The sequence below is a fragment of the Equus asinus genome, chromosome 13, assembly GCF_041296235.1.
Source record: "Equus asinus isolate D_3611 breed Donkey chromosome 13, EquAss-T2T_v2, whole genome shotgun sequence".
Taxonomy (NCBI): domain Eukaryota; kingdom Metazoa; phylum Chordata; class Mammalia; order Perissodactyla; family Equidae; genus Equus; species Equus asinus.
Window position 1 is genome coordinate 56,243,324 of NC_091802.1, and position 24,393 is coordinate 56,267,716.

General features: G+C 47.7%; 2 protein-coding genes across 6 annotated transcripts; both read left to right on the forward strand.

Annotated features, from left to right (window-relative positions):
• The first annotated feature begins 8 nt into the window (after positions 1-8).
• TEN1 (TEN1 subunit of CST complex) lies at positions 9-19,768 on the forward strand. Of its 4 annotated transcripts, none has more exons than XM_014839876.3 (4): positions 9-142; positions 9,279-9,375; positions 12,667-12,824; positions 19,322-19,768. In XM_014839876.3, the coding sequence occupies exons 2-4, from the start codon at positions 9,284-9,286 to the stop codon at positions 19,441-19,443; spliced, it is 372 nt and encodes a 123-aa protein (XP_014695362.1). In that variant the 5' UTR covers positions 9-142; positions 9,279-9,283; the 3' UTR covers positions 19,444-19,768. The 4 variants fall into 4 exon arrangements, with proteins under 4 accessions (XP_014695362.1, XP_044600897.1, XP_014695360.1 ...); XM_044744962.2 differs by having other exon boundaries at positions 121-258; XM_014839874.3 differs by lacking the exon at positions 9-142 and adding an exon at positions 222-359.
• CDK3 (cyclin dependent kinase 3) lies at positions 19,733-24,087 on the forward strand. 2 transcript variants are annotated; one of them, XM_014839870.3, is made up of 8 exons: positions 19,733-19,867; positions 20,513-20,638; positions 20,975-21,052; positions 21,135-21,255; positions 21,361-21,531; positions 21,625-21,726; positions 22,028-22,231; positions 23,364-24,087. In XM_014839870.3, exons 2-8 carry the CDS (start codon positions 20,523-20,525, stop codon positions 23,487-23,489), a joined length of 918 nt encoding a protein of 305 aa, XP_014695356.1. In that variant the 5' UTR covers positions 19,733-19,867; positions 20,513-20,522; the 3' UTR covers positions 23,490-24,087. The 2 variants fall into 2 exon arrangements, with proteins under 2 accessions (XP_014695356.1, XP_014695357.1); XM_014839871.3 differs by lacking the exon at positions 19,733-19,867 and having other exon boundaries at positions 20,386-20,638; positions 21,376-21,531.
• Positions 24,088-24,393: the final 306 nt, after the last annotated feature.

Sequence of the window (24,393 nt, forward strand, 5' to 3'; positions counted from 1 at the left end):
GGCGGAGGCGGAGGCGGAGGCAGAGACAGAGAGGGCACCGGCGCGGGCGCCGTGACCGCAGCCGGCCGCGAGGCGGGCGAGCTCCTTGCTCTCGGCCAGGGAAGCCCCAGAGCGGCCCCCCAGAAGGAGACCCCAGAAGAAGGTCAAGAAATTGTCCTGGGTGGCATAGCGAGGCGCCCTTGGTAACCCGTCCCTCCCATATCACGTGATCACGCGGGGCGGACAGAAGGAACCCTAGGCCGCGAGACACCCAAACAGGTTGGCGGGGAGTTGGGAAACGGCGGGACAACAAGGCTGACGAGGACTGCGCCTGCGCCTTGGGACTTGCACGCCCCACCACTTCCGGTCCTCTCACAAAGGTCTCCCAGGAAATGAAAGTGGGAGGGAGACTCAAGGCCCTCGGGGTGGTGAGGTTCTGGCCTCTGTGGAGTTGCTAGGAGAGGTCGCAGGAGTTCCGAAGTTCTCCCAGGTGGGAGAATAAAAGGACGGGCACAAAAGTCCCACTAGGCTCCAGTTATCGTTTCGTAAGATAATGGCATCTTTGCTGCAAAAGGCGTAGACTGAGCTGGGTGTGGGATTGCCGGTGCTCCTCCCTGTTTATGGGGTCGGCGTGGGTTTAGAATGTGATCGATTGGCTCCTCCCTGTTTATGGGGTGGGCGTGGGTTTAGAATGAGATCGAGTGGCTCCTCCCTGTTTATGGGGTGAGCGTGGGTTTAGAATGAGATCGAGTGGCTCCTCCCTGTTTATGGGGTGGGCGTGGGTTTAGAATGAGATCGAGGGGCTCCTCCCTGTTTATGGGGTGAGCGTGGGTTTAGAATGAGACCGAGGGGCTCCTCCCTGTTTATGGGGTGAGCGTGGGTTTAGAATGAGACCGAGGGGCTCCTCCCTGTTTATGGGGTGAGCGTGGGTTTAGAATGAGATCGAGGGGCTCCTCCCTGTTTATGGGGTGAGCGTGGGTTTAGAATGAGATCGAGGCGCTCCTCCCTGTTTATGGGGTGAGCGTGGGTTTAGAATGAGATCGAGGGGCTCCTCCCTGTTTATGGGGTGAGCGTGGGTTTAGAAGGAGATCGAGTGGCTCCTCCCTGTTTATGGGGTGAGCGTGGGTTTAGAAGGAGATCGAGGGGCTCCTCCCTGTTTATGGGGTGAGCGTGGGTTTAGAAGGAGATCGAGTGGCTCCTCCCTGTTTATGGGGTGAGCGTGGGTTTAGAAGGAGATCGAGGGGCTCCTCCCTGTTTATGGGGTGAGCGTGGGTTTAGAAGGAGATCGAGTGGCTCCTCCCTGTTTATGGGGTGAGCGTGGGTTTAGAATGAGATCGAGGGGCTCCTCCCTGTTTATGGGGTGAGCGTGGGTTTAGAAGGAGATCGAGTGGCTCCTCCCTGTTTATGGGGTGAGCGTGGGTTTAGAAGGAGATCGAGTGGCTCCTCCCTGTTTATGGGGTGAGCGTGGGTTTAGAATGAGATCGAGTGGCTCCTCCCTGTTTATGGGGTGGGCGTGGGTTTAGAATGAGATCGAGTGGCTCCTCCCTGTTTATGGGGTGGGCGTGGGTTTAGAATGAGATCGAGGGGATCCTCCCTGTTTATGGGGTGAGCGTGGGTTTAGAATGAGATCGAGGGGCTCCTCCCTGTTTATGGGGTGGGCGTGGGTTTAGAATGAGATCGAGGGGATCCTCCCTGTTTATGGGGTGAGCGTGGGTTTAGAATGAGATCGAGGGGCTCCTCCCTGTTTATGGGGTGAGCGTGGGTTTAGAATGAGATCGAGTGGCTCCTCCCTGTTTATGGGGTGAGCGTGGGTTTAGAATGAGATCGAGGGGCTCCTCCCTGTTTATGGGGTGAGCGTGGGTTTAGAATGAGATCGAGGGGCTCCTCCCTGTTTATGGGGTGGGCGTGGGTTTAGAATGTGATCAAGTGGCAGTGTGCTTAGAGATCATGGAATCCAGACTTTTTTCACAATTATCATCGTCATCATCTAAGTAGTAAATACACACGGTTAAAAAACGGAGGATTTGTAATGAGAAGCAAAAGTTCCCCTTCCTCAGAGGCAACCACTTTTTTTTTTTTTTTGAGTGGCGCCTGAGCTAACAGCTATTACCAGTCTTCTTTTTTGTTTTTTCTTGCTTTTTCTCCCCAATGTCCCCCTGTACATAGTTGTATATTTTAGGTGTGGGTCCTTCTAGTTGTGGCATGTGGGACGGTTCCCCAAAGTGGCCTGAACCAGTGAAACCCTGGGGCACTGAAACACAATGCGGACTTAACCATTCCTCCACCGGGCCAGCCCTCAGGCAACCACTGTTAACCAGATGTGTTTTTAGTTCTGATTCCTAAAAAATTGCTAAGTAAGATACTTGTATGTTATTTCTTAATTTGTTCATTTTAGTTACCTTTTGACTTCAAGCCATGATAATGAAGATATAGCACGCTACACCATTCCCTTCTTTCTCTCTCCCTAATTTACTGTTGTAATTTTAAACAGCATAATAATCCGTTTTTTAAAACTATACTCTTCGTACTCTGTTCCTTACTGCATCAGTTTTTAGTAACAGTGACGTGGGCTTGGTGAGCGAGAAGGCAAAAGAAAGAGTTCTTGGACTCTCAAGGTCTGGCAGTAGTGCTCTTTTATTCAGAGAATAGCATGGAGTAACATGGGGACTGGACCCATGGGCAGTAAAGAGCTGCAATGAGTTGAGGGTAGGGCTAAATTTATAAGGCATAGGTATGTTATTTTTTACAAGACAAAGGAAAGATCATGAAAAAAATTGTTAAAATGGTATCAGTGCAGGTGGGGTCTGGTTATTGGGTGGTCCTATGACTTTGGATAGAAATCAGGTCATATCAGGTCAGGACGTCCTATGCTTCCCGGAGGATGATATAGATGGGTATGTAGGGCAGGACACCTTGGATTCTCTCCCTGGGGCAGGGGCAGCCTTGGTCCTCATCAACAGTAATAGGAATAGGGTAAGATGAGTGAGGCATTCACCTCTGACACAATTTAAGGGAGCACCAAAAAACTAGTGTGGGAGAATTGGCCACCCCAAGATATGTCTCTTTGGCATGAGGATTATTTTGGACTGGTTACTTTTACAAACTGCAGACATGAGAGAAACTCTGAAAAGTAGAAGTTACCCTTTGTTAAGAGACATTTACATTTGTGAAGGAAATCTCCACCTGTAAAGGTGTCTCCCTCTCTGTAGAGGAGGAAGGGGGATGACCTTATCTCTAGAAACTCTTAATGCCAAAGGCAAGGACTTAAATCTGCATCTTGTTTACTGTACTTGTGTGGTAATCTCCTGTAGCTGACTCCTCCCACCCCCAACATCCTCCCTTTCCCTTTAGCTGAAGATGATATTTAAGGTGGTGGCTTCAGCCATTTTGGTGAGTTGCTCAGCTTGCCTGGGCCTCTCCCATGTATACGTGTTATAAAGCTTTGTTTAATTTTCTCCTGTTATTCTGTCTCATGTGAATTTAATTTGTTGTCTGGCCCGGGGGACCCAGAGTGGGTAGAGGAAATGTCTTCCTCCCCTACACTAGTCAAGGTTAATAGTATTTTAATGTGCCATTTAAAAAAAATTAATCAAGAAAATCCACGATGAACAAAATACCAAAATTTTAAATAAAGGCAAACACACTATTCCTGATTGTTCCTTTTGTCTCAGGCTCCAATATACCAGGGCAAGGCAGTGTTTCTGATGCTGTTTGTAATGCCCTCAGGCATTAAAATATTTAATTTGGCTACTATTTGGAGTCCATTCCTCTCGTGAAAAGCAGGCTCTCCAAATATCACCAACACAACCTGTTGATAAGACAAGCTGAGTTGATTGCTTACTAAGAAAGGAGAACACTACTTGGCAAAGCTTTGGCAGTATCTCAGAGAGGAGAAAGCAAGGCCAGAATTTATTGAGAATTGGAAGTTTGGTTTAAGGTGGGTCCTTCAGTTCAGAGTCTTGATTAGGATTGGGTTATAACCACTGTACAATAGTTGAAAATCAGTGGAAACAGCAAGGTGAGGGAATTCAAATAATCTCAGTGGGCAAACTGGCTGTTGTTCAAACCATTTACCTGGGCTGGATGGTCAGCAAGAGTAAGTGCCAGTGAAGGCAGAGGACCACACAGTCACGCTGATGTAGGCAGTAAGGTATAGTTTGGGTTCTCTGTGTCCAGGCCAAGTGTGGGGCTAGATGGTTGTGGTTTCCACTCTCTTCTTCATGAATACATTCATCCATTCAATAAATATCTAATAATGTCCCAGACAGTGTGTTGGGCACAGGAGATACACTGAAGAATAATGCAGAATCTCTGCCCTCATGGAGCTGATAATCTAGTGGGAGGATGGACATGAAACAAGTAAACAAGTCACATATTGGAAATTCTATTATTTAGTAAACTGCCATGAAGAAAATCAATCAAGGGGCTGGCCCTGTGGCCGAGTGGTTAAGTTCATGCACTCCGCTGCAGGTGGCCCAGTGTTTCATTGGTTCGAATCCTGGGTGTGGACATGGCACTGCTCATCAAACTATGCTGAGGCAGCGTCCCACATGCCACAACTAGAAGGACCCACAATGAAGAATATACAACTATGTACCGGGGGCTTTGGGGGGAAAAAGGAAAAAATAAAATCTTCAAAAAAAAAAAAGGAAAGAAAGAAAATCAATTAAGGTGAGGGCATAGAGTGACTGGGAGTGGTAGAGAAGGCCGTTTTAGGTAGGGTAGGCAAGGGAAGTGTCACTGAGGAGGAGGTAGATGATCTGGGACCTGATGAGGGGAGAGAAGCAGCCATGTGAAGACGTGGGGAAGACTGTTCGAGTCTGAGGAAGAGCAAGTGTGTAGGTGCTGAGGGTGAGCGAGACCTGGAGGAGCTGTGACGGCAAACAAGGGCAGAAGGGCAGGCCAGGTGCAGGCCCCACGTGGCATTATGGGCCAAGGTAAGGACTTTTAGTTTTGCTAGTTAAATAGGAAGCCTTTAATAATACATTTCCAATGGGTTTATGTGATTTGACTTACATTTTTAAACGTTTTATGACGGAAATTTTCAAACATGTACAAAGGTAGAAGTTATAATACAGTGAACCACATACTCTTCCCCAGGTTCAACAATTGTCAACTATGCCTCCACCCACTCCCCTCCCACTTTAATTTTAAGCAAATCCCATATTATATCATCCAGAAGTACTTTCAGTATTTTTTTTAACACAATCACAATACCGTTATCACACTTGGGAATAGAAACAAAAATTCCTATTGTCATCACAGATCCAATCAGTCTCGTCCCAGTTGTTTCATAAGAAGTTGTCTACAGGGGCAGGCCTGGTGGCGTAGCGGTTAAGTGTGCATGTTCTGCTTCTTGGCGGCCCAGCATTCACTGGTTCAGATCCCTGGTGCGGACGTGGCACTGCTTGGCACGCCATGCTGTGGTAGGCGTCCCACGTAAAAAGTAGAGGAAGATGGGCACGGATGTGAGCTCAGGGCCAGGCTTCCTCAGCAAAAAGAGGAAGACTGGAAGTAGTTAGCTCAGGGCTAATCTTCCTTAAAAAAATAAAAAGTTGTCTACAAATCCAGGTCCTAACAAAACCCATACGTTGCAGTTGGTTGATAAAAATCTTAAGTCTTTTAATGTATAGGTTTCCACTATACATTGTTTTTTTCTTCAGTTTATTTGTTGAAAAGTCTGGGTCATTGTTCGAGTTGAATTTCCCACAGTCTGGATTTTACCATCTCTGTGGTGTCTTTAATGTGCTCCTCTGTTTCTATATTTTCTGTAAGCTGTTGGTTGGATCTAGAGGCTTTATGAGATTCAGACTTGAGGTTTGGGGAAAAAAATACTGCCCATGGCATATTTCCTACTTAAAATAGCACTCTGGTTGTTAGGAAGAGAGTGGACTATAGAAGGAAAAGAGTGGAATCAAAGAGACCAGTCATAAAGCTGCTGAAGCCTTAGACCAGGGTGTTGACCATGGAGATGGAGTGAAGTGCATAGATTCAATAGGTATTCGGAGGTAGAATTGATAGAGATTCGTGATGGGTTGGATGAGAGAAGGGGAGACATCGAGAATGAGGCCTGGGCTTGAGCAGATGGAAGATGGTGGTGCTCAGGGACAGGGAGGGGTGGCTTGGAGGTGCTATTAAAGCCACAAGACTTGGTTCTGGTTAAAACTTCCCCTACCTGTGCCTGTTCCTATTTCCTCTCCCTCCTGAGGACCCACCTAAACAGGAACCACTACAACCTCTTGGCTAGTTTCTGGTTTTTGATTTGTTTTGGGTTTTTTTGCTTCTCTCATGCCAAAGATGAGGAGGAGGCTGTCTCATTGCTCGTGACGGAAGCAGCTGAGGTCTCTGGTGCAACAATGCAGGGCATGTGTCTTGGGGAAGAGGACTGGGCCTCGGCCAGCTGCTCTTGCGCTGCATCTGCCAAACCTGTTGCGGTCACACTGTCTTGAAATGACTGCTGAGGGGCCGGCTCCGTGGCCGAGTGGTTAAGTTTCCGCGCTCCACTGTGGCGGCCCAGGGTTCGGATCCTGGGTGCGGACATGGCACCGCTCATCAGGCCACGTTGAGGCGGCATCCCATATCCCACAACTAGAAGGACCTGCAACTAAGATATACAACTGTGTACGGGGGGGTTTGGGGAAATAAAGCAGAAAAAAAAAAAAAAAAGATTGGCAACAGTTGTTAGCCCAGGTGCCAATAAAAAGAAAGAAAAGAAAAAAGAAATGACCTCTGAACATTGACTGATAACACTGCCTGATGACCTCTTCATTAGAGGATATGGAAACCAATTGTGCAAGATTCTAGGTCACGTTAAACTTCTGGACTAAAGCTAAGTCCTCTGGTCTCTGCAAGGATCTTATTTGGGATTATTTAATTACCATTTTCTTTGTTCATATCTCCACTTGTCCTATCAAGAAGTAGTTGAGGGGCTGGCCCCGTGGCCGAATGGTTAAGTTCATGCACTCGCCTATGGCGGCCCAGGGTTTCGCCGGTTCAGATCCTGGGCGTGGGCATGGCACCGCTCATCAGGCCATGCTGAGGTGGCATCCCACATGCCACAACTAGAAGGACCCACAACTAAAAATATACAGCTATGTACTGGGGGGCTCTGGGGAGAAAGAAGAAGAAGAAGAAAAAAAGATTTGCAACAGATGTTAGCTCACGTGCCAATCTTTCAAAAAAAAAAGTAGTTGAAGCCTGTGTAGGGGAGGAAGACATTTCCTCTACCCACTGTGGGTTCTTCTGGCCAGACAACAAATTAAATTCACATGAGACAGAATAACAGGAGAAAATTAAACAGAGCTTTATAACATGTATACGTGGGAGAGGCCCAGGCAAGCTGAGCAACTGGCCAAAATGGCTGAAGCCACCACCTTAAATATCATCTTCAGCTAAAGGGAAAGAGAGGATGTTGGGGGTCGGGGGAGTCAGCTACAGGAGATTACCACACAAGTACAGTAAACAAGATGCAGATTTAAGTCCTTGCCTTTGGCATTGATTAAGAGTTTCTAGAGATAAGGTCATCCCCCTTCCTCCTCATACAGAGAGGGAGACACCTTTACAGATGGAGATTTCCTTTACAAATGTAAATATCTCTTAACAAAGGGTATGTAAATTCTACTTTTCAGAGTTTCTCTCATGTCTGCAGTTTGTAAAAGCAACCAGTCCAAAATAATCCTCATGCTAAACAGACATATCTTAGGGTGGCCAGTTCCAGACTCCCTCAGCTGTCACCTTCAGGATTCCTTTGTCATTGAATAATTATTCCTGAATCCCCACTTCTCTAACATTTTCTACATGTGGCTCCTTATGTTATAGAGTGTTCTCTCTCTGTCTGTCTCTCTCACACACACACACAAATGTACATATATGCACACACCTGCTCCTTACTTTGTTTCCTGATAGTATATCTTGGAGATCTTCCCATATGAGTGCATACAATATCTCATTTTCTTACAAAGCCTGTTGAGTGTCCATTGCATTGTTATTATTTAACTTATTTCACCACTCTCCTCTCTTTTTAAAAATTATTAACAAAAACCCATAACCCCAGTCTAACCATGAGAAAAACATCAGACAAGCCCAAACTGAAGGTCATTCTACAAAATAGCTGACCAGTATACCTCAAAACTGTTAAGGTCATCAGAAAACAAGCAAAGCCTGAGAAACTGTCACGGCCTGGAGGAGTCTTAGGAGACATGACAACTAAATGTAATGCGGTATCTTGGAGGGAACCCTGGTACAGAAAGGGGATATTAGGGAAAAACTTAAATCTAAATAAAGTACGGAGTTGAGTTAATAATAACATATTTGTACAGGTTCCTTAATTGTGACAAAGTATCATACTAACGTAAGATGTTAATTATACGGAAAAAATGGATGTTCCTATGTATATAGGAACTCTCTGTACCATCTTTGCAAATTTTTTTTTATAAATCTAAAACTATTCTAGGGGCCAGGCCCGTGGCCGAGTGGTTAAGTTCACGGGCTCTGCTTCGGTGGCCCAGGGTTTCGCTGGTTCAGATCCTGGGCACGCTCGTCAGGCCATGCTGAGGTGGCGTCCCACATGCCACAACTAGAAGGACCCATAACTAAGACATACAACTATGTACTGGGGGAGATTTGGGGAGAAAAAGCAGAAAAGGAAAAAAGAAAGATTGGCAACAGTTGTTAGCTCAGGTGCCAATCTTAAAAAGAATATATACATATATATATATTGAGTGAAAAAAATCAAGATGCAGAACAGTATGTATGCTATAGCGTAGAGGAAAAATAAATATAGCCTCCTATTTGTTTTTATTTGCGTAAGGAAAGGATACATAAGAAATTTATAAAAATGGCTTCCTCTAGGGCAGTGGTTGGCAAACGGCAGCCACGGCCAATCTAGGTCATCGCCTGTGTCTGTAAACACAGTTTGAAGGAACAGCTGTGCTCATTTGCTTATGTTTTGCCTGTGAGTGTTTTCCTACTTTGATGACAGAGTTGATTAGTGGTAACAGAGATCATACCTTACGATCTGCTCCTTTACAGACTGCTTTAGGGGCTTGGGGAGGAAATGGGTTGCATAGGGATTGGAGTGGCAACAATACTTCTCTGCATGGGTCTTTCGTACATTGTTTTGTTTTTTAAAATATGTGAATGTATAACCTATCAAAAATTTTTTTTTTAATTTTAAAACACCACCCACTGGAACTAGCCTTTCAGGTGTTGCTGGTCTCAGGCGTCTGCTAATCTCTGTCTCGTGGTCTGCTTGGTTTGTCAGGAATCTTCAAAAATCCATCTCACCTATTTGGTTACAGGAATAATGATGCTGCCCAAACCTGGGATCTATTACTTTCCGTGGGAGGTCAGTGCCGGCCAAGTTCCTGATGGGGGCACGCTGAGAACATTCGGCAGGTGAGAATGGTTGTTTTTTCACATGGTGGGGGGATCTTTAAATGGCTTTCCCCCCCAACAAAACCAATTAAAATAGTTTTACTGTAATTTTGTCTACCTATTTATAATATGCTAAAAAATCAATATATATTCATTATAAAAAATACAGACAGAAAGATAACAAGCAAAAATCACCTATAATCCCACTGTCTGGACGACCACTGCTAACCTTTTGGTGATTACACACTTTTTCATGTGTGTGTGTATATATGTATATGTGGGTTGGTGTGTATATGCACAATACCTGTGTATAAATACATACTGTGTTAGTCACATATTGCTCTGTAACAAATTACTCCCAAATTCACTAGCTTCGAATGACAACAAATACGCATTATTTCATGGTTACTGTGGGTCAGGAATTTGGGAATGGCTTAGTTGGGTGGTTCTGGCTCGGATTCACTTATAAGCTTACAGTGAAGGCTTGCTTGAGCCTGGAGGATGTGCTTCTAAGGTGACTCAGTCATGTGTTTGGCAAGTTAGTGCTGGCTGTTGTCAAGAAGACTCAGTTCCTCACAATGTAGGAGGAACTTCCTTAGGGCTGCTTGACAATCCTCGTAACATGGCTTTCCCGAAAATGAGTCATCTAACAGAGAGAGGAAAGAAAAAGCCAAAATGCCTTTCATGACCTAACCGCAGAAGTCACTGTCAGTCATTTCTGCAATATCCTGTTCGTTACACAGGTCGACATTAATCAGGATGGTAGGGGACTACACAAGGATGTGAGTACCAGGAGATGACAATTATTGGGGACCATCTTGGAGAGTACATGTACACGCATGGAGAAATATTTTAACCTAGATGAGATCCTAATCTATTACTATATTGTACCATTTATTTGTTTACTTACTTACTTAACTGTGTATGGTACACCTAGTTCCATGCAAGATACGTAGCTCTATATTATCACTTTAAATAGATCCATTTTATTTCATTGCATAGATATGCCACAACTTATTTAACCGTAATCTATTTATTTAACCAAAATTATTGATTTTCAACAGAGACGTCAATGTAATTGAGTGAGGCAAGGTAGTCATGTCAATAAATGATGCTGGAAAAAGTGGATGTTCTTATGGGGATGAAAAGCACGTTGATCCCTACCTCACAGCATACAAAAAAAATAATCATTTGAACTGGGTTGTAGATGTATAAGCTAAAACTATAAAATGTTTAGAAGAAAACAGGAGAAAATCTTCACAACCTTGAGACAGGCAAAGATATCTTAGATAAGAGACAGAAAGCAAAAACCATCAAAGAAAAACAATGAATATATTGGACCTCAACAAAATTAAAAGCTTCTGCTCATCGAAAGATACTATTAAGAAAATTAAAAAGCAAGCCACAAACTGGGAGAAAACGTGTGATGGATGTGTGTGTATATATATATTATATATTATATATATCCAACAAATGATTTGTATCTAGAATATACGAAGAATTATACAACTCAGGAAGACAAAAACCTTAATTTTAAAGTGAGCAAAAGATTTCAAGAGGTACTGCCCAAGAAGATATACAGATGGGAGATAAACGCATGAAAGGTTGTTCAACATCATTAGTCATTAGAGAAATGCAAATTAAAACCACAAGGAGATACTCTTACCCATGAAGCTGGCTAAATTTAGAAAGACTGACAGTGCTAAATGCTGATGAGGATGTGGAACAACTGGAACTCTTATACATTCCTGTTGGGAATGTAAAATGGCACAACTATTTTGGAAAACAGTTTGGCAGTTTCTTAAAAAGCTGAACATATGTCTATCGTGTGATCCAGCCATTCTATTCCTAGGTATTTCCCAAGAGAAATGAAAGCGTATGTCCACACAAAGACTTGTACATGAATATTCATAGCAGCTTTCTTTGTAATAGCCAGAAACTGGAAGCATCCCAAATGTCCATCTGGATGAATGAACAAACAAACTGTGGTGTATCCATACAATGGAATGCTACTCAGCAGTGAAAAGGAATGGACTACTGCAACATGCAACAACGTGGATGAATCTCAAATATACTAAAGTAAAGAAACCAGGCCAAAAAAAATTACATGTATGGTTCTCTGTATATAAAAGTGTAGAAAATGCAAAGTAATCTATAATGTAAAAAGGCAGATCAGTGGGGTTGCCTGGGTGGGGGGGGCAGGAGGCTTACAAAAGGACAAGAGGGAACTTCTCAGGGTGATGAAAAGATATGCTCATTATCTTGATTGTGCTGATGGTTTGTCAAGTGTATACAATGTTAAATGTCAAATTATGTACCTTAAATATGTATAGTTTATTCTACTTCAATTATAACTTGATAAAACTGGAGGGAAAAAGCATACTTAGCAGAATGTTAAAAAGGGGAGGAGGTAAAAGACTTGAACGAACACTTCACGAAAGAAGGTATACGTAGGTTAGCAATCATACAAAAAGCAAGCAAAAAGCATTTAATGATTTTTAAAAAATATCTACAAATGGGGGTCGGCCCCGTGACATTCGCATGCTCTGCTTCAGCGGCCTGAGGTTTGCAGGTTTGGATCCCGGACGTGGACCTAGCCTGGCTCATCAAGCCACACTGTGGTGGCATCCCACATAAAATAGAGGAAGATTAGCACAGATGTTAGCTCGGGGCCAATATTCCTCATGTGCATGCACACACACACACACAAATGGCCAATAAGCACGTGAAAAGATGCTTAACGTCATTAGTCACCAGGGAAATGCAAATTAAAATCACAATGATGTGGTATTTCATGCCCACTAGAGAGACTAAAATTAAAAATACTGACTATACCAAGTGCTGGTGAGGATGTGGAGCAACCAGAACCCTAGACACAAAGAAAGAAAGAAGCTAGACACGAAAGAATATATGCTGTCTGATTCCATTTATATGAGGTGCTTGAGTAGGAAAACTCATCTATGGAGACCAAAATCAGACCAGTGCTCGCCTGGGGTGGGAAGATGGGATAGACTTCAAAGAGGCACAAGGGAACTTTTCGGGGTGATACAGATGTACTAAGTCTTGAGTGGTGGTTACATAAGTGTATACTTTTGTTAACGCTCATTAAATAGGTGCCTTTTAATGCTTGCAATTTATACCTCAACAATATAGACTGAAAAAAATTTCACTGATTTGTTGCTGCCATTTTTATTTCTCTGATCAGAGTGAGCTGAACATTTTCCCTTGGATTTGTTGGCCTCTCAAAACCTTTTGAGCTTAGTGGTGGTTCTGTCTACGGATAGAAATGATCGCGCTTTCCCTGACCTCCAGGTTGTGCCTCTACGACATGACCCAGTCCCGAGTGACCCTGATGGCTCAGCATGGGTCTGACCAGCACCAGATCCTCGTCTGCACCAAGCTGGTGGAGCCATTCCAAGCCCAGGTGGGCTCCCTGTACACGGTCCTTGGGGAGCTCGAGCACCAGAAGAGTAAGTCATGACCTCGCACACCATTTTCCACTCTGGGTCCTGAGTGGGGCATCTTTTGGGTGACTCACTTAGGGCTGGGCCTGGCTTGTAACCCAACAGGAGTCCCTCTTTGAGGTTAACATTCCTTTCAAATCAGCCCACAAGTTCAAGGACTCATGAGAAACAGACTTGATTGGGCTCAGGTTAGACCTGCCATAGGGAAGCAAGAAAGAGGGGAGAGATGCCATTAATTTCTGAAGACCTGCAACACGCCAGGCCTGGTACCAGGTGGTTTGCTTAAATATTTTTGAATCTGCCCACCAGCCCTTAATCTGTCTTATTATCGTTACTTCATAGATGAGAAAACCTGGGCTCAGAGAGGATAGGGCTGGAGTAACAGGCCAGGAAGTCAGGGTTAAGAGAAATAGAACACAAGGGAAGAAATAAAAGCAAGCTGGGAGAATCTCTCTGACATCAAGAGTTGAAGGTTGCTCTTTAAAACCTAGGTACTCGCATTCCAGCCATCCCTGGGCCATTTTCCTTTACACGGTTGAGTTCATAGTATATAATGTTGTATCTGGTTGTTTTGCCTTAACATTCTATCATAAGTATTTCCTCATGTCTTTAAAATTTTTCTAGATATGTGTTCAGTGTGTTCAATGGCTATATAACATTTTATAGACTAGATGTGTATCCTAATTCACATGGCTGTTGGGTATTTATATTGTTTCCACTTCTTGCTTTTATAAATATACTGTACATTTATTGGTTAAAGAAACTATGGTATATTCAGTCAATAGAATATTATGCAGCCATTAAAAATGATGTTATAAATTTGTATCGATTGACATGAAAAGACGTTCACAATATCTTACCAAGAAAAAGCAGTTTACAAAACAATATGTATTGTATGATCTCACTTTTGTTTAATATACATTTTTTTACATACATGAAAGTTTGAGGGGCCGGCCCCATGGCCTAGTGGTTGTTTGGTGTGCTCTGTTTTGGCAGCCGGGATTCAGTTCCTGGGTGCGGACCTACACTACTTGTTGGTGGCCATGCTGTGGCAGCAACCCACATAGAAAACAGAGGAAGGTTGGCACAGATGTTAGCTCAGGACAAATCCTCCTCAAAAAAAATTTGAAAGATTATTTGCCAAAATGTCAATAGTAGTTATTTCTAGGCAGTGGGATTGTGGGGTTCCTTTTACTTTTATTAGCATTTTACAATGAAAATGTATTGCTTTTATAGCCAGAAGGGAAAAAAGGTAAAAAAAAAACCCCAAAACCCGTAACTATTTATCTATCTATTAAAAATGCTGCAGTTCGTAGCCTTGTGCACTAATCTTTGTCATTTTCTGAATATTTCTTTAGGGTAGTTTCCTAAAAGTGGAATTGCTCTCTTAAAGGAGACAAGCATTCGTGTTTCTTGATTTACACTACCGACGTACTTTCCAAAAGTCGCAGTGGTTTTTAACTCTGGATGAAATGCACCAGAAAAAAATGTAATTAAATGGTGTTCACTTTAATTATATTTGATTTAATGAAAATTAAGATTTATTCAGGCTTAAGCCTTTGTGCTCACAGAGTTCCCGCCCTCATAGTCATTCTGAGGGAGGTGACGGGAGGAGGGTGAGAAGGGGACAAAGAGCCTTTTTCTGACTGCTTTCCACCTTGACTACAGCCCAAGTCACCCGAGGCTTTCTCTGCCCTCCCAGCCTCTGTGGTGAGTCCTGGGAGCTCGCAGGAACCCACTGCCCAGTGTCTGGAACTCTAAGGCGCGACTGCAAATACAGAGAGGGGTTGAAACTAAGGTGGGATAGCAGGTCAGGGCGAGGGCAGGGCCTGGAACGGACATTTGGAATTATTTGTGGGAAGAAAATTGGGGAAAAAAAGTTTATAAATTCAATCCATATAATTTTTTCAATTCAATGTTTTCAAATTGAACGTGCACAGAAGTAGAATGGTAGACTTAGCCACCATGTACCCATCACACAGATTTGGCAGTGGTCCACATTCCGCTGTTTTGTGTCACCACTGCCCGCATTTATTTATTTACTTTGCTGGTGTATTTTAGAGAAAATCTGACATCATTTCATTTACCTGTAAATATATCAATAATGTATCTCTAACATTATGACAATCACGCCCAACAAAATTAATAGCTGTTCCTCAATATAATCTAATACTTTATCTCACGTTCACTTCCCCCGAATACCAAAAAATGGCTTTTTACAATTGGTTAGTTCAAATCAACATCCAAAGAAAGTCAATGCATTGCATTTGAGTTACATATGCCAAGTCTCTTGTAACAGTTCTGTCTTCCTTTTTTCTTTCTTTTTCTGAGCAGATTGTCCCTGAGCTAACGTCCATTGCTAGTCTTCCTCTTTTTTTACTTGAGGAACATTGTCCCTGGGCTAACATCTGTGCCAGTCTTCCTCTGTTTTGTATGTGGGTCACCACCACAGCATGCCTTGACATGTGCTATAGGTCCACACCCTGGAACTGAACCCGTGCTGCCAAAGTGGAGCACGTGGAACCTTAACCACTCAGCCACAGGGCTAGCCCCCTTTTGTCTTTTTTTTTTAATGCCTTTTATTGGAGAACTTGAGTCTGGAATTGACTGACTGCTTCCTCCTGGTTGCATTAAACCTGCTCTTTCCCTCAAATCTATCCTGTTGTTTTCTGAATGGATAGTATTTTAGGGAAACCAAATGGTTGATGAGAGTAGGTTCTTTAGAGGTGAACCACCATAAATAAACACAGGAGAAATGGTTAAATTCAGAAGTCACCTCTTTAAAAGCCCTGATGAAATAAATCCAGACATCAATCACTGTCGCTGGCTGCTAAAATCATTAGGTGGAAGGTCGATGGGAATGTTGTGGTGCAGGGATCAGGACCCCAAGAACACCTGGGCCTGCCCCATCAAACCAAACACTACCAAAAGCAGAGCAGTCTGGCGTGTGCCTCCACTGGGCCGCACTGGGAAGGCACGGACAATAGCACTCTGAAGTATTCCCCCCAAGAAAAAAGGAAACCTGAACCTGATAAGTCTCAGATTGAGCAGCATTCTTCCTGGGCTCTGGCTAGTTTACCACTTCTCATTATTTCCTTCATGATCTGTATTTTTTTTTCTTTCTTAAAAATTTTTTTCCCTAAGTTTCTAATTTCTGTGTAATACGTGCTTATCATTCGCAACTGACACAAGGAAAGAAAGACGACGATGAGGAGGGGCAGAGGGTGTGCTGAGCACGGAAGTGGCCCTGACCTTTAGCCTTGGCACAGCGTAGCTGCTTTCACACCCCCTTCTCTGTGTGTCTGCCCAGGTCCTAAGTCCTGTGGGGACACAAAGGTCAACTAGACGAGGGCCCTGCCCTGTGGCAAGATTGGCAGTTATGAGGACAGACAGCAGGCTAGCTGAAGAACTTTCCTAAAATTTTTGCACACAGAGCTAGCTGAGGAGGCCAAAAAGATGAAGAAATGCCAGCTGTGTGCAGAATCTTGCTGGTTGATGCCTTCTTTGGGCGTCATCCCCGGGCCTGGGGGCTTCGTGTCTGGGACCCAAGGTATTGGGGGGCAGCCTCTCCCCAGCTCAGCTCTAGACGCTCTAGAAGGTTACTGCTCTCCCCACATATCCCGCCCTGGTCTGGTTTTCTTCCACCTGACTGCTGTTTCCTGCCCCGCAAGCCTTCCTGTTGTGTCCTCTGGAACACTGCTCCTCCATCTTCAAGCCGCTTTGTTATGCTCTCACCTTCTCTGGGACTTGCCTGAAACCTGGCTTTTTCCCAGGAGAGCAGTTCTCCTCCCACCCTCCCAGGGGAGGCCTGGTCAGCCACCCAAACCATGCACACTGCAGAACCCAGAGGTGGGGCTGGGATCCTGCTGGCTCTTCAAGTTTGTCATTGAACACCTTTCTCCGCCTCTTCAGCAGGCCGCTTCTGCCACTGTGCCCCTCTGTCCCACTTCTGCCTCACACACCCGTGGCCCCACCCAGAACTGCCCTACTTCTGCTACCTGAAACTGTAGCAGTTCCACCCTGGGTGTCTTTCTGCCCTCTCCCTCTTCATTCCCTGTCAGGACCCGTGGACTTTGAACTCCTCTGTTTCTTCCACCTCTCTCCCATGCGCTTTCCTCCCCTCCAGCTGGACCTCACTATCATTTCAAGCACTTTCGTGGCAGAAGTTTCAACCTCTTGCCTCCCATCACTCCTGCCTGGTGAAACCCCAACCTCCACCCTCTCAGGTCCCACCCGACCGTTGATGGAGAAAGTTCACAAGTCTCCTCGGATTCCTAGCACAGTGATTTTAAGGTCTCTTATCTCACTGGGGCCCTCCATGCGCCCTAGAAATCCTTCCACGTGTCCCAGTCCACCCCCTCTCCCATGATCCACAACGGCCATTTCAGGCATTCACCTGTCACATAAGACCCCCTACTGCATCACCTGCCCTGTCCCTTTCAGCAAAACCTCACCTCCTACATCCCAGGTAAAATTGAGGCCACAGCAGATGTCCCTCCCCCTAAAGCTTTATGCAGCCATACCCATCAGTAGCTCCTTTCCTCCAGTCTGGAGGGAGAGGATCCCTCCTGCCTGAGGCACAGCCCCCGTGCTGCGATCCACGGCCTGGCCTCCCGCAGGACTGTGCTCCCTCCACTGAATCCTTACCGCTGGTTCTTCCCTCCCAGCACAGAAAGCACTCAGGCCTCTTCTATATTAAATAATCATAACAATAATAATGTCATCTTCTGCTCTGTATCCCTACCTGGCTATGCCCCTCCCTCCCTTCACAGTCAAACTGCCTAAAAGAAGGTCTTTTCTCCATTTCACCCCTTTCTTGCCTCCTACTCACACCTCAACCCGCTGTGTCCTGACTGCTCTTTGTAACTCAGTCCCTTCTTTTCTCTAGGTGCTTTGCATCTGCAAGAAGAAATTCCCCTAAATGACTATTTCTCCAGCTATCTTGTTCGTAAACACCTTTCTCCCTTCCTTGCAGCTCTTCTTCAAACACTGTTCTTCTCATTCCATTTACACGGACATTTTACGAATGGACTAACACCATTGCCCAGTTTGTCCCTGTGATAATCATATTTCTAAAGCTCACTTCCATATTTAATAACTTTTTCATTCCCAGGGAGAAACAACATGTTCCACTATATAAATCTAGAAGGGAGGGTTTCCCCAGCCTGAGGGAGGAAAGAGTGATAGGCATTAATGGAAAGAAAGTTTTGTGAAATTAAGTGGAATAACTAAGAAAATATTCATACAGGGAGTTTGGAAACATTTGACGAGGGATCCTATTTCGAAACATTTAACTGTGAGTTAGAGATCCTTGATTTTGTCCTTGCTTCCCTGTGTCGTTCTGAACACATGCAGCTGCTCTGTGGAAACTATTTAGGGCTAAGGCAGCAGCAGGCCTCTCACTGCCAAGTGAAGTTTAGGCAAATGTCCTTTTTGATTCATCAGTAGAGATAACCCAGCTATTCCAGAAGAGGCCTGAGGAATGAGAATCAGCAGTCTACACTGATTATCAGCAGATCCAGATATTGTCACAGTCCACTCCACTCTAGGCCAGGCAGTCTCTGCTGTGCAGTGCTGGGGCCAGCAGAAGCAGACAACACACAGGTGACCTCATGTTTCAAACGAGTTCATCTTCCTGAGTTGAAAGCTGGAATCTAGACAGTCTGATGCTCTGAATTCCGCCCCCAGGCTGTGTTGAATCAATAAGATGGCCTAGGCCAGAAGGAAGGCTAGGCACAGACTTTGTCTAAGTGGAGAGCCGCTATCTTAAAACGGCATCAAAAGGAGACAGGATAGTGTCCTAGAACATTGAATGTATTCATTGCTGTGCCCAGAGAGCAGAGAGAAAGTGAGTGAAAAAAATAAAATCAAAAATGATCAGGGCAAACCCCAGATGTCTTTCATGTTTGATGTCACCTGAACATTGACACATCTTTCCATAATGCATCAGGGTACCACAGCATCTGCTAGAAGACCCCCTAGCCCCTTGTCCAGAGTGGGATGACTTGCCTCTATATGGCCAAACCCTCCTCGTGGATTTATTAAATATGGGGTTCTCCTTGCCCCAATTGCTAATGCCACTGGGTCCTATGATGCCAAAAGGGCCCCTCCCTTGATACAAATGGAGAAGTAGGATGGTGATTGAGACCCCTCCTCAACCCCAGGGAATTGAGACCTACAGAGAAGGTGGCAGGAATTAAGATGACAAAAGAGGGAAGCAGAGGATACATCTTTCTGGCCCTTCCTCCATGAAGAGTGGAATTGTCGGGCTACCCCCTAGGTTCCAGACATGTCCCTGTAGTGCATGACAGGCCCACAGTTCTGATGCCCACGTGGACAAATTGCCAACATCCTAGATGCCATCCTTCTTGCCTGCATCCTGTCAAACACCCTGTTAAAACTCAGGACTGAGAACAAGTGGAGGGAAAACAGCTGGAGTGCATCTGTAGAGTGTGTTGCTGTCAGTCAGTCACTGCTAGCACCTTGGCGTTTGTGTCTTTCAGACGGAGGTTCTGTGGTGAAGGCCCGCGTGCTGACTTGTGTGGAAGGAATGAATCTACCCTTGTTAGAACAAGCCATCCGGGAGCAGAGGATGTACCAGCGAGAGAGGGACAACAGCCAGTAGGAAATGGAGACTCTTGGCAACCCCCCCATCGGACCGCGGCTCCTGGGGCCAAGCCCACTGGAGATGCCAGAGCTGCTGCAGAGAAGATACAGGAGCTTCCCCAGAGTGACGGCCTTTTCTGGAGCCAGAGAGAGGAGGGAAGGGATTATTAATTTGGGATTGTCCCAGAAATGAGAACCCACAGAGCAAGCACCAAAACCTGACAGACCCCCGACCCCCAAGGAGACCGCAGGACGCCGAGCTCTGGCGTGCTGGGGGCTGTGCCTCGTGTGGGGTCACGGAGGGTTCCAGAAAGTCCTCGTGAATAAAGGCCTCAGCAGCGAGAGTTTGAGTGCACGTGGTGCAGCGCCGGCAGGGGCCAGGAGGGGGAGCCGCCGAGCAGGCAGTCTGCTGGCAGTGAGGCTGCAGGAGCGCAGGGTTTCTGGTGAATTCTGGGCTGGGGGCCTGAGGGGAGGGTGCTGGGGGCACTCAGACCCAGGTGGGGGGCCCAGGACGCAGACCGGCTGCCCCTGCCCAGGTTCTGCCCTCACAGGAGGCCGAGTGCCCACAACCCGGCGGGGCCTAGCCCCTGGCCCTGGCTGTGCGGCCTAGGGCAGGACTGTGGCTACAGAACGCTTCCAGACCCCCGACCTCTGCCCTGAGCTGACCCTGGCCTCTCAGGCAGCCCTTCTGGGCAACCTTCCGCCCCACCGAGCTGGCCAGGCTGGGCAGGGGCAGGGGCTCTGGCCTGAGAAGTTTGGGCCCTCCTGCGCGCCGTAGCCGGGCACCTTCCTGGCCGGGCAGGGCCAGGAGGCCTGGGGGCTCGGGCCTGGGCTGGACTGGGCTGGGCTGGGCGAGGGGCAGTCCTGCTCCAAGCCAGCTTCCCAGGGATGTGCTGGGGTGGAGGGCGGAGCGGGGCCTGGGCCCGGGTGGCCTGGCAGGCAGAGCAGGGTAAGCCCTGTGGGCACAGGCCTCCAGAACTGGGAAGCCTGGGCGCAGGCTGGACAGGTGCTCCATTGAGGCTGGAGGGGGCCCAGCGGCACTGGGCGTGAGGGGCGAAGGCCCCGGCTGCCCTCTGTTTCCCGGGCAGCTCTGCGGACATGGATGTGTTCCAGAAGGTAGAGAAGATCGGAGAGGGCACCTATGGGGTGGTGTATAAGGCCAAGAACAAGGAGACAGGGCAGCTCGTGGCCCTGAAGAAGATCAGGCTGGATTTGTGAGTGCTGGGACGGCCCCTGAGACTCCCACCCAGGGGTGCCCCGAAACCCCAGGAGCTGCCCCATCTGTCCCTCGTGTCGGGGTTTTACATTCAATTCCTTGTCCCAGTGCTGCCCCGTTAGACTGGGGCGGCCGCAGAGGTGCCGCCCTCACTCGTCCTCACCCCGACCAGGCTTTGTCCCGGGCCCCTGGTGGTGATAAACGTGTGGCGAGGAGCACAGTGCCCCGGCGCTGGGGGATGGGCCATCCTTCTGCAATAAGGAGCACAGGTGACCCCCCGGGCAGAGGCCCTTCCTGGCTCCTGCCTCCACTGCTGTGCCCTTCTTTCCTGCAGGGAGACTGAGGGGGTCCCAAGCACCGCCATCAGGGAGATCTCCCTGCTCAAAGAGCTCAAGCACCCCAACATCGTCAGGTGAGGCGGGGAAGAGGCAGGGAAGCTGGGCCTGTCCCAGTTCGCCAGGGAGCTGCAGCCTGACTGGCGTTCCCCCGGCCAGGCTGCTGGACGTGGTGCACAGCGAGAAGAAGCTTTACCTGGTGTTCGAGTTCCTCAGCCAGGACCTGAAGAAGTACATGGACTCCACCCCGGCCTCCGAGCTCCCCACGCACTTGGTGAAGGTACCGAGGGAAGGACAGGGAAGAGCAGCGTCCGCCCCGCTCGGCGGCCCCGCTCGGCGGCCCCGCGTCCGCTCAGCCGGCGCCTTCTCCTGCTTGCTGCTCCAGAGCTACCTCTTCCAGCTGCTGCAGGGGGTGAATTTCTGCCACTCTCATCGGGTCATCCACCGAGACCTGAAGCCCCAGAATCTACTCATTAATGAGTTGGGTGCCATCAAGCTGGCTGACTTTGGACTGGCTCGAGCCTTCGGGGTGCCCCTACGCACCTACACCCACGAGGTACTGCAGGATAAAGGGGAGAGAAGGGCAGCCAAAGGGATGTCACCCGTGCACTCAGCCACACTGAATGATGCCGTTTTCTTGCCCCTACAGGTGGTGACACTCTGGTATCGAGCCCCCGAGATTCTGTTGGGCAGCAAGTTCTATTCAACGGCTGTGGATGTCTGGAGCATTGGTTGCATCTTTGCAGAGATGGTAGAGAAAGGGGCAAACATGGCCACAAGGAGGCCACAGGCAGGGTCCTATTAGGGTGGGGTGAGACCCTGATTCTCCTTTTAGAGGTAGATTAGAAGGTGTTTGGAACTGGTTTAAGGAGTGGGGAAGCAGCGTTTATTCCAGAAAAAGCCAGGGTTCTTAGCACAGCCCTGGGAAAGACATCTTGAAGGTGCTTCCCTGGTCTGGCTTCTTACCTGGTATTGGATTCTGTATGACAAGGGATACCTTGTATGACAAGGGATGCAGGCATACCCACACCTTCTCCTCTTCTGCATTCCAGGTGACTCGCAGAGCCCTGTTTCCTGGTGACTCTGAGATTGACCAGCTCTTTCGTATCTTTCGGACCCTGGGGACACCCACTGAAGCCACCTGGCCAGGAGTCACCCAGCTGCCTGACTATAAGGGCAGCTTCCCCAAGTGGACCAGGAAGAGGCTGGAGGAGATTGTACCCAATCTGCAGCCAGAGGGCCAGGACCTGCTCATGGTAGGTACAGGTATGAGACAGGCGACGGCAAGAAAGGCCGCCTGGCTCCAGTTGCTCCTCCCACCAGAAGCGTCGCCTTTGTCAGCCAGCCTCTTATGGAACCCTGGCTCCTTCTGAATCCCAGCAGGTCTCTTTTCTGACCCTTGTACACAACTGGCATATCGATTGTTCAGCCTGGAGGCCTCTCCCCTGATAGGTCCAATGTTCATCTTCCCTTTTAAAACTTCTTCCTTAGCTTTGTTTTTATGCTGTGATACTTGCCTTTTTCTTAGTTGCCTAGTGTTTTTGGTGATTTTCCTCTGTGGACCTTATTACCCTATGTAAGCTATAAGCTTTCCCAGGCAGGGGCTGCAGCTGCTCCTGTCTCAGTGTTCCCTGCAGCGGTCACTCCTCACATGAGGCTGTTCACGACAGGCCATTCCCTGCCGCCTAGGCCTCTGCCACAGTCCTCACTCACCCTTCCTGTTCCATCATCTTGACGCCTTGGGCTGGCCCAGGCCTGATGGCCCACAGCCATCCATTCTTGCCCACAAAGACTTGGGGCTGCATTTCTCTCTTTAATCTGGTGTTGGGTCAGAGGAAGGCACAGCAGTATTTTCACCTTCAGGCTGTCTGTCCAGCTTTCGGGAAGTCTCTGTGTGTCTACCAACCCAGCACCAGCGGGACCGTGTAGACTTCCAACCAAGGCTCTTAGCGCTCCATCCTGGCTACTCCGGGGCCGTGGGTCCTTCCACATCCTGGCTGGTTTAGGGATTCTGAGTTCCTACCCAATTCCAAGTGGGCCAAACCCTGGACAGGTTTGGCCCACTTCCTGATACATAGAAGTCTGTCTCAACCAGGAGTGGCCTGGAAACCTCAGTACAGAAGGGGAGAGACTGACTCAGCCTCAGTAGCTTAAAGGAAACTGGGAGTGATCCAACAGGGCTGGACTAGAAGTAATTCTTTGTCCCCAGATTCTGGGAGTGTCCCGAACAGGGTCGCAAGCTGGGGGGAGGTAGCTTCGTGCAGTTCTGGGTTTGAAGGCAGCCCTTTGGGGCTCGGGGCCCTCCAGCTGGGACCTGGGAGGGTAATTCCCCTCCAGCCCTGGCCACACCGAGGTCCAGTCTCTTTCCTTCTCCTCCTTCCTTCACAGCAACTGCTGCAGTATGACCCCAGCCGGCGGATCTCAGCCAAGGCCGCCCTCGCGCATCCGTACTTCTCGTCCACCGAGACCTCCCCGGCCCCCCGCCAGTGTGTGCTGGAGCGTTTTTGCCGCTGAGAACGTTTGAGGCCCCCGCCTCAAAGCCTCTCCCCAGCTGCTGCCCCAGTTGCCTCCCCACCCACTTCCCAAGAAAGCACTTATCTGGGGAGAGAGCAAAACGCTAAGGAATTTGGCCTCAGCCATCAGAGGGCTGAGTTTGGGTTAGTCCTGCCAGCAGGTTAGCGAGTTCCTATGTTGTTTATTGGGTTAGATGGAGCCGTTTCAAGCTGAGGGCACAGAAACTCTGTTCATGGCGGGGTATGTTAGAGACTGGGCCCCCTGGCCCTGGAACAGCAGGTGCCAAGGAGAGCAAGGAGCCTGTCCTGGCTGCCTCCTGGCGCCCTTCACCTGCCGGGCCCTCGACTGCGTGGCCAGAACCTGAAGGAAAGGGTGCCCCCTGCCGGTCTTTTTGGATTTAAAATGTTTGGGGAAGAGTTGTGTTCCAGTTGAGTCCCAAGTTAAACAGCAAGCAGGGAGAGGGAGAGAAAGGACATTTTCCTAATCCCAGGGGAGGTCAAGGTGTGTGTGGCTGTTCTAAGTTGTCTCGTCACCTAGGATTTGCTTAATGTTTGTTTGCCTCTGGCTTTGAAAACAGGAAATAAAAATGACAAATTCCTGAGATTTCCAGGGTTTTTCTGCTGGGGGGGCGGGGGTGGACACCAGCGACTTGCTGACAAGGGCGAGGTTGACAGAGGGCTGGAGACAGTTCCTGGCCAGCCCTGAGAGACCCAGAGCAGAGACGGTGGGGAGGGAGGGGCCAATCCATGATCTCCTTCCATGACCTGCCAGCATCTCTCTGTCCACCCCACTCCACCCCCCCCCCACCCGGAGTCAAAGTTGGCCATGTCCACTCCCCACCTGGGGAGAACCCAAGCAGGACTGCCCCTGTGCTCATGCCCCAGACAGATCGACTCTGTGTTCC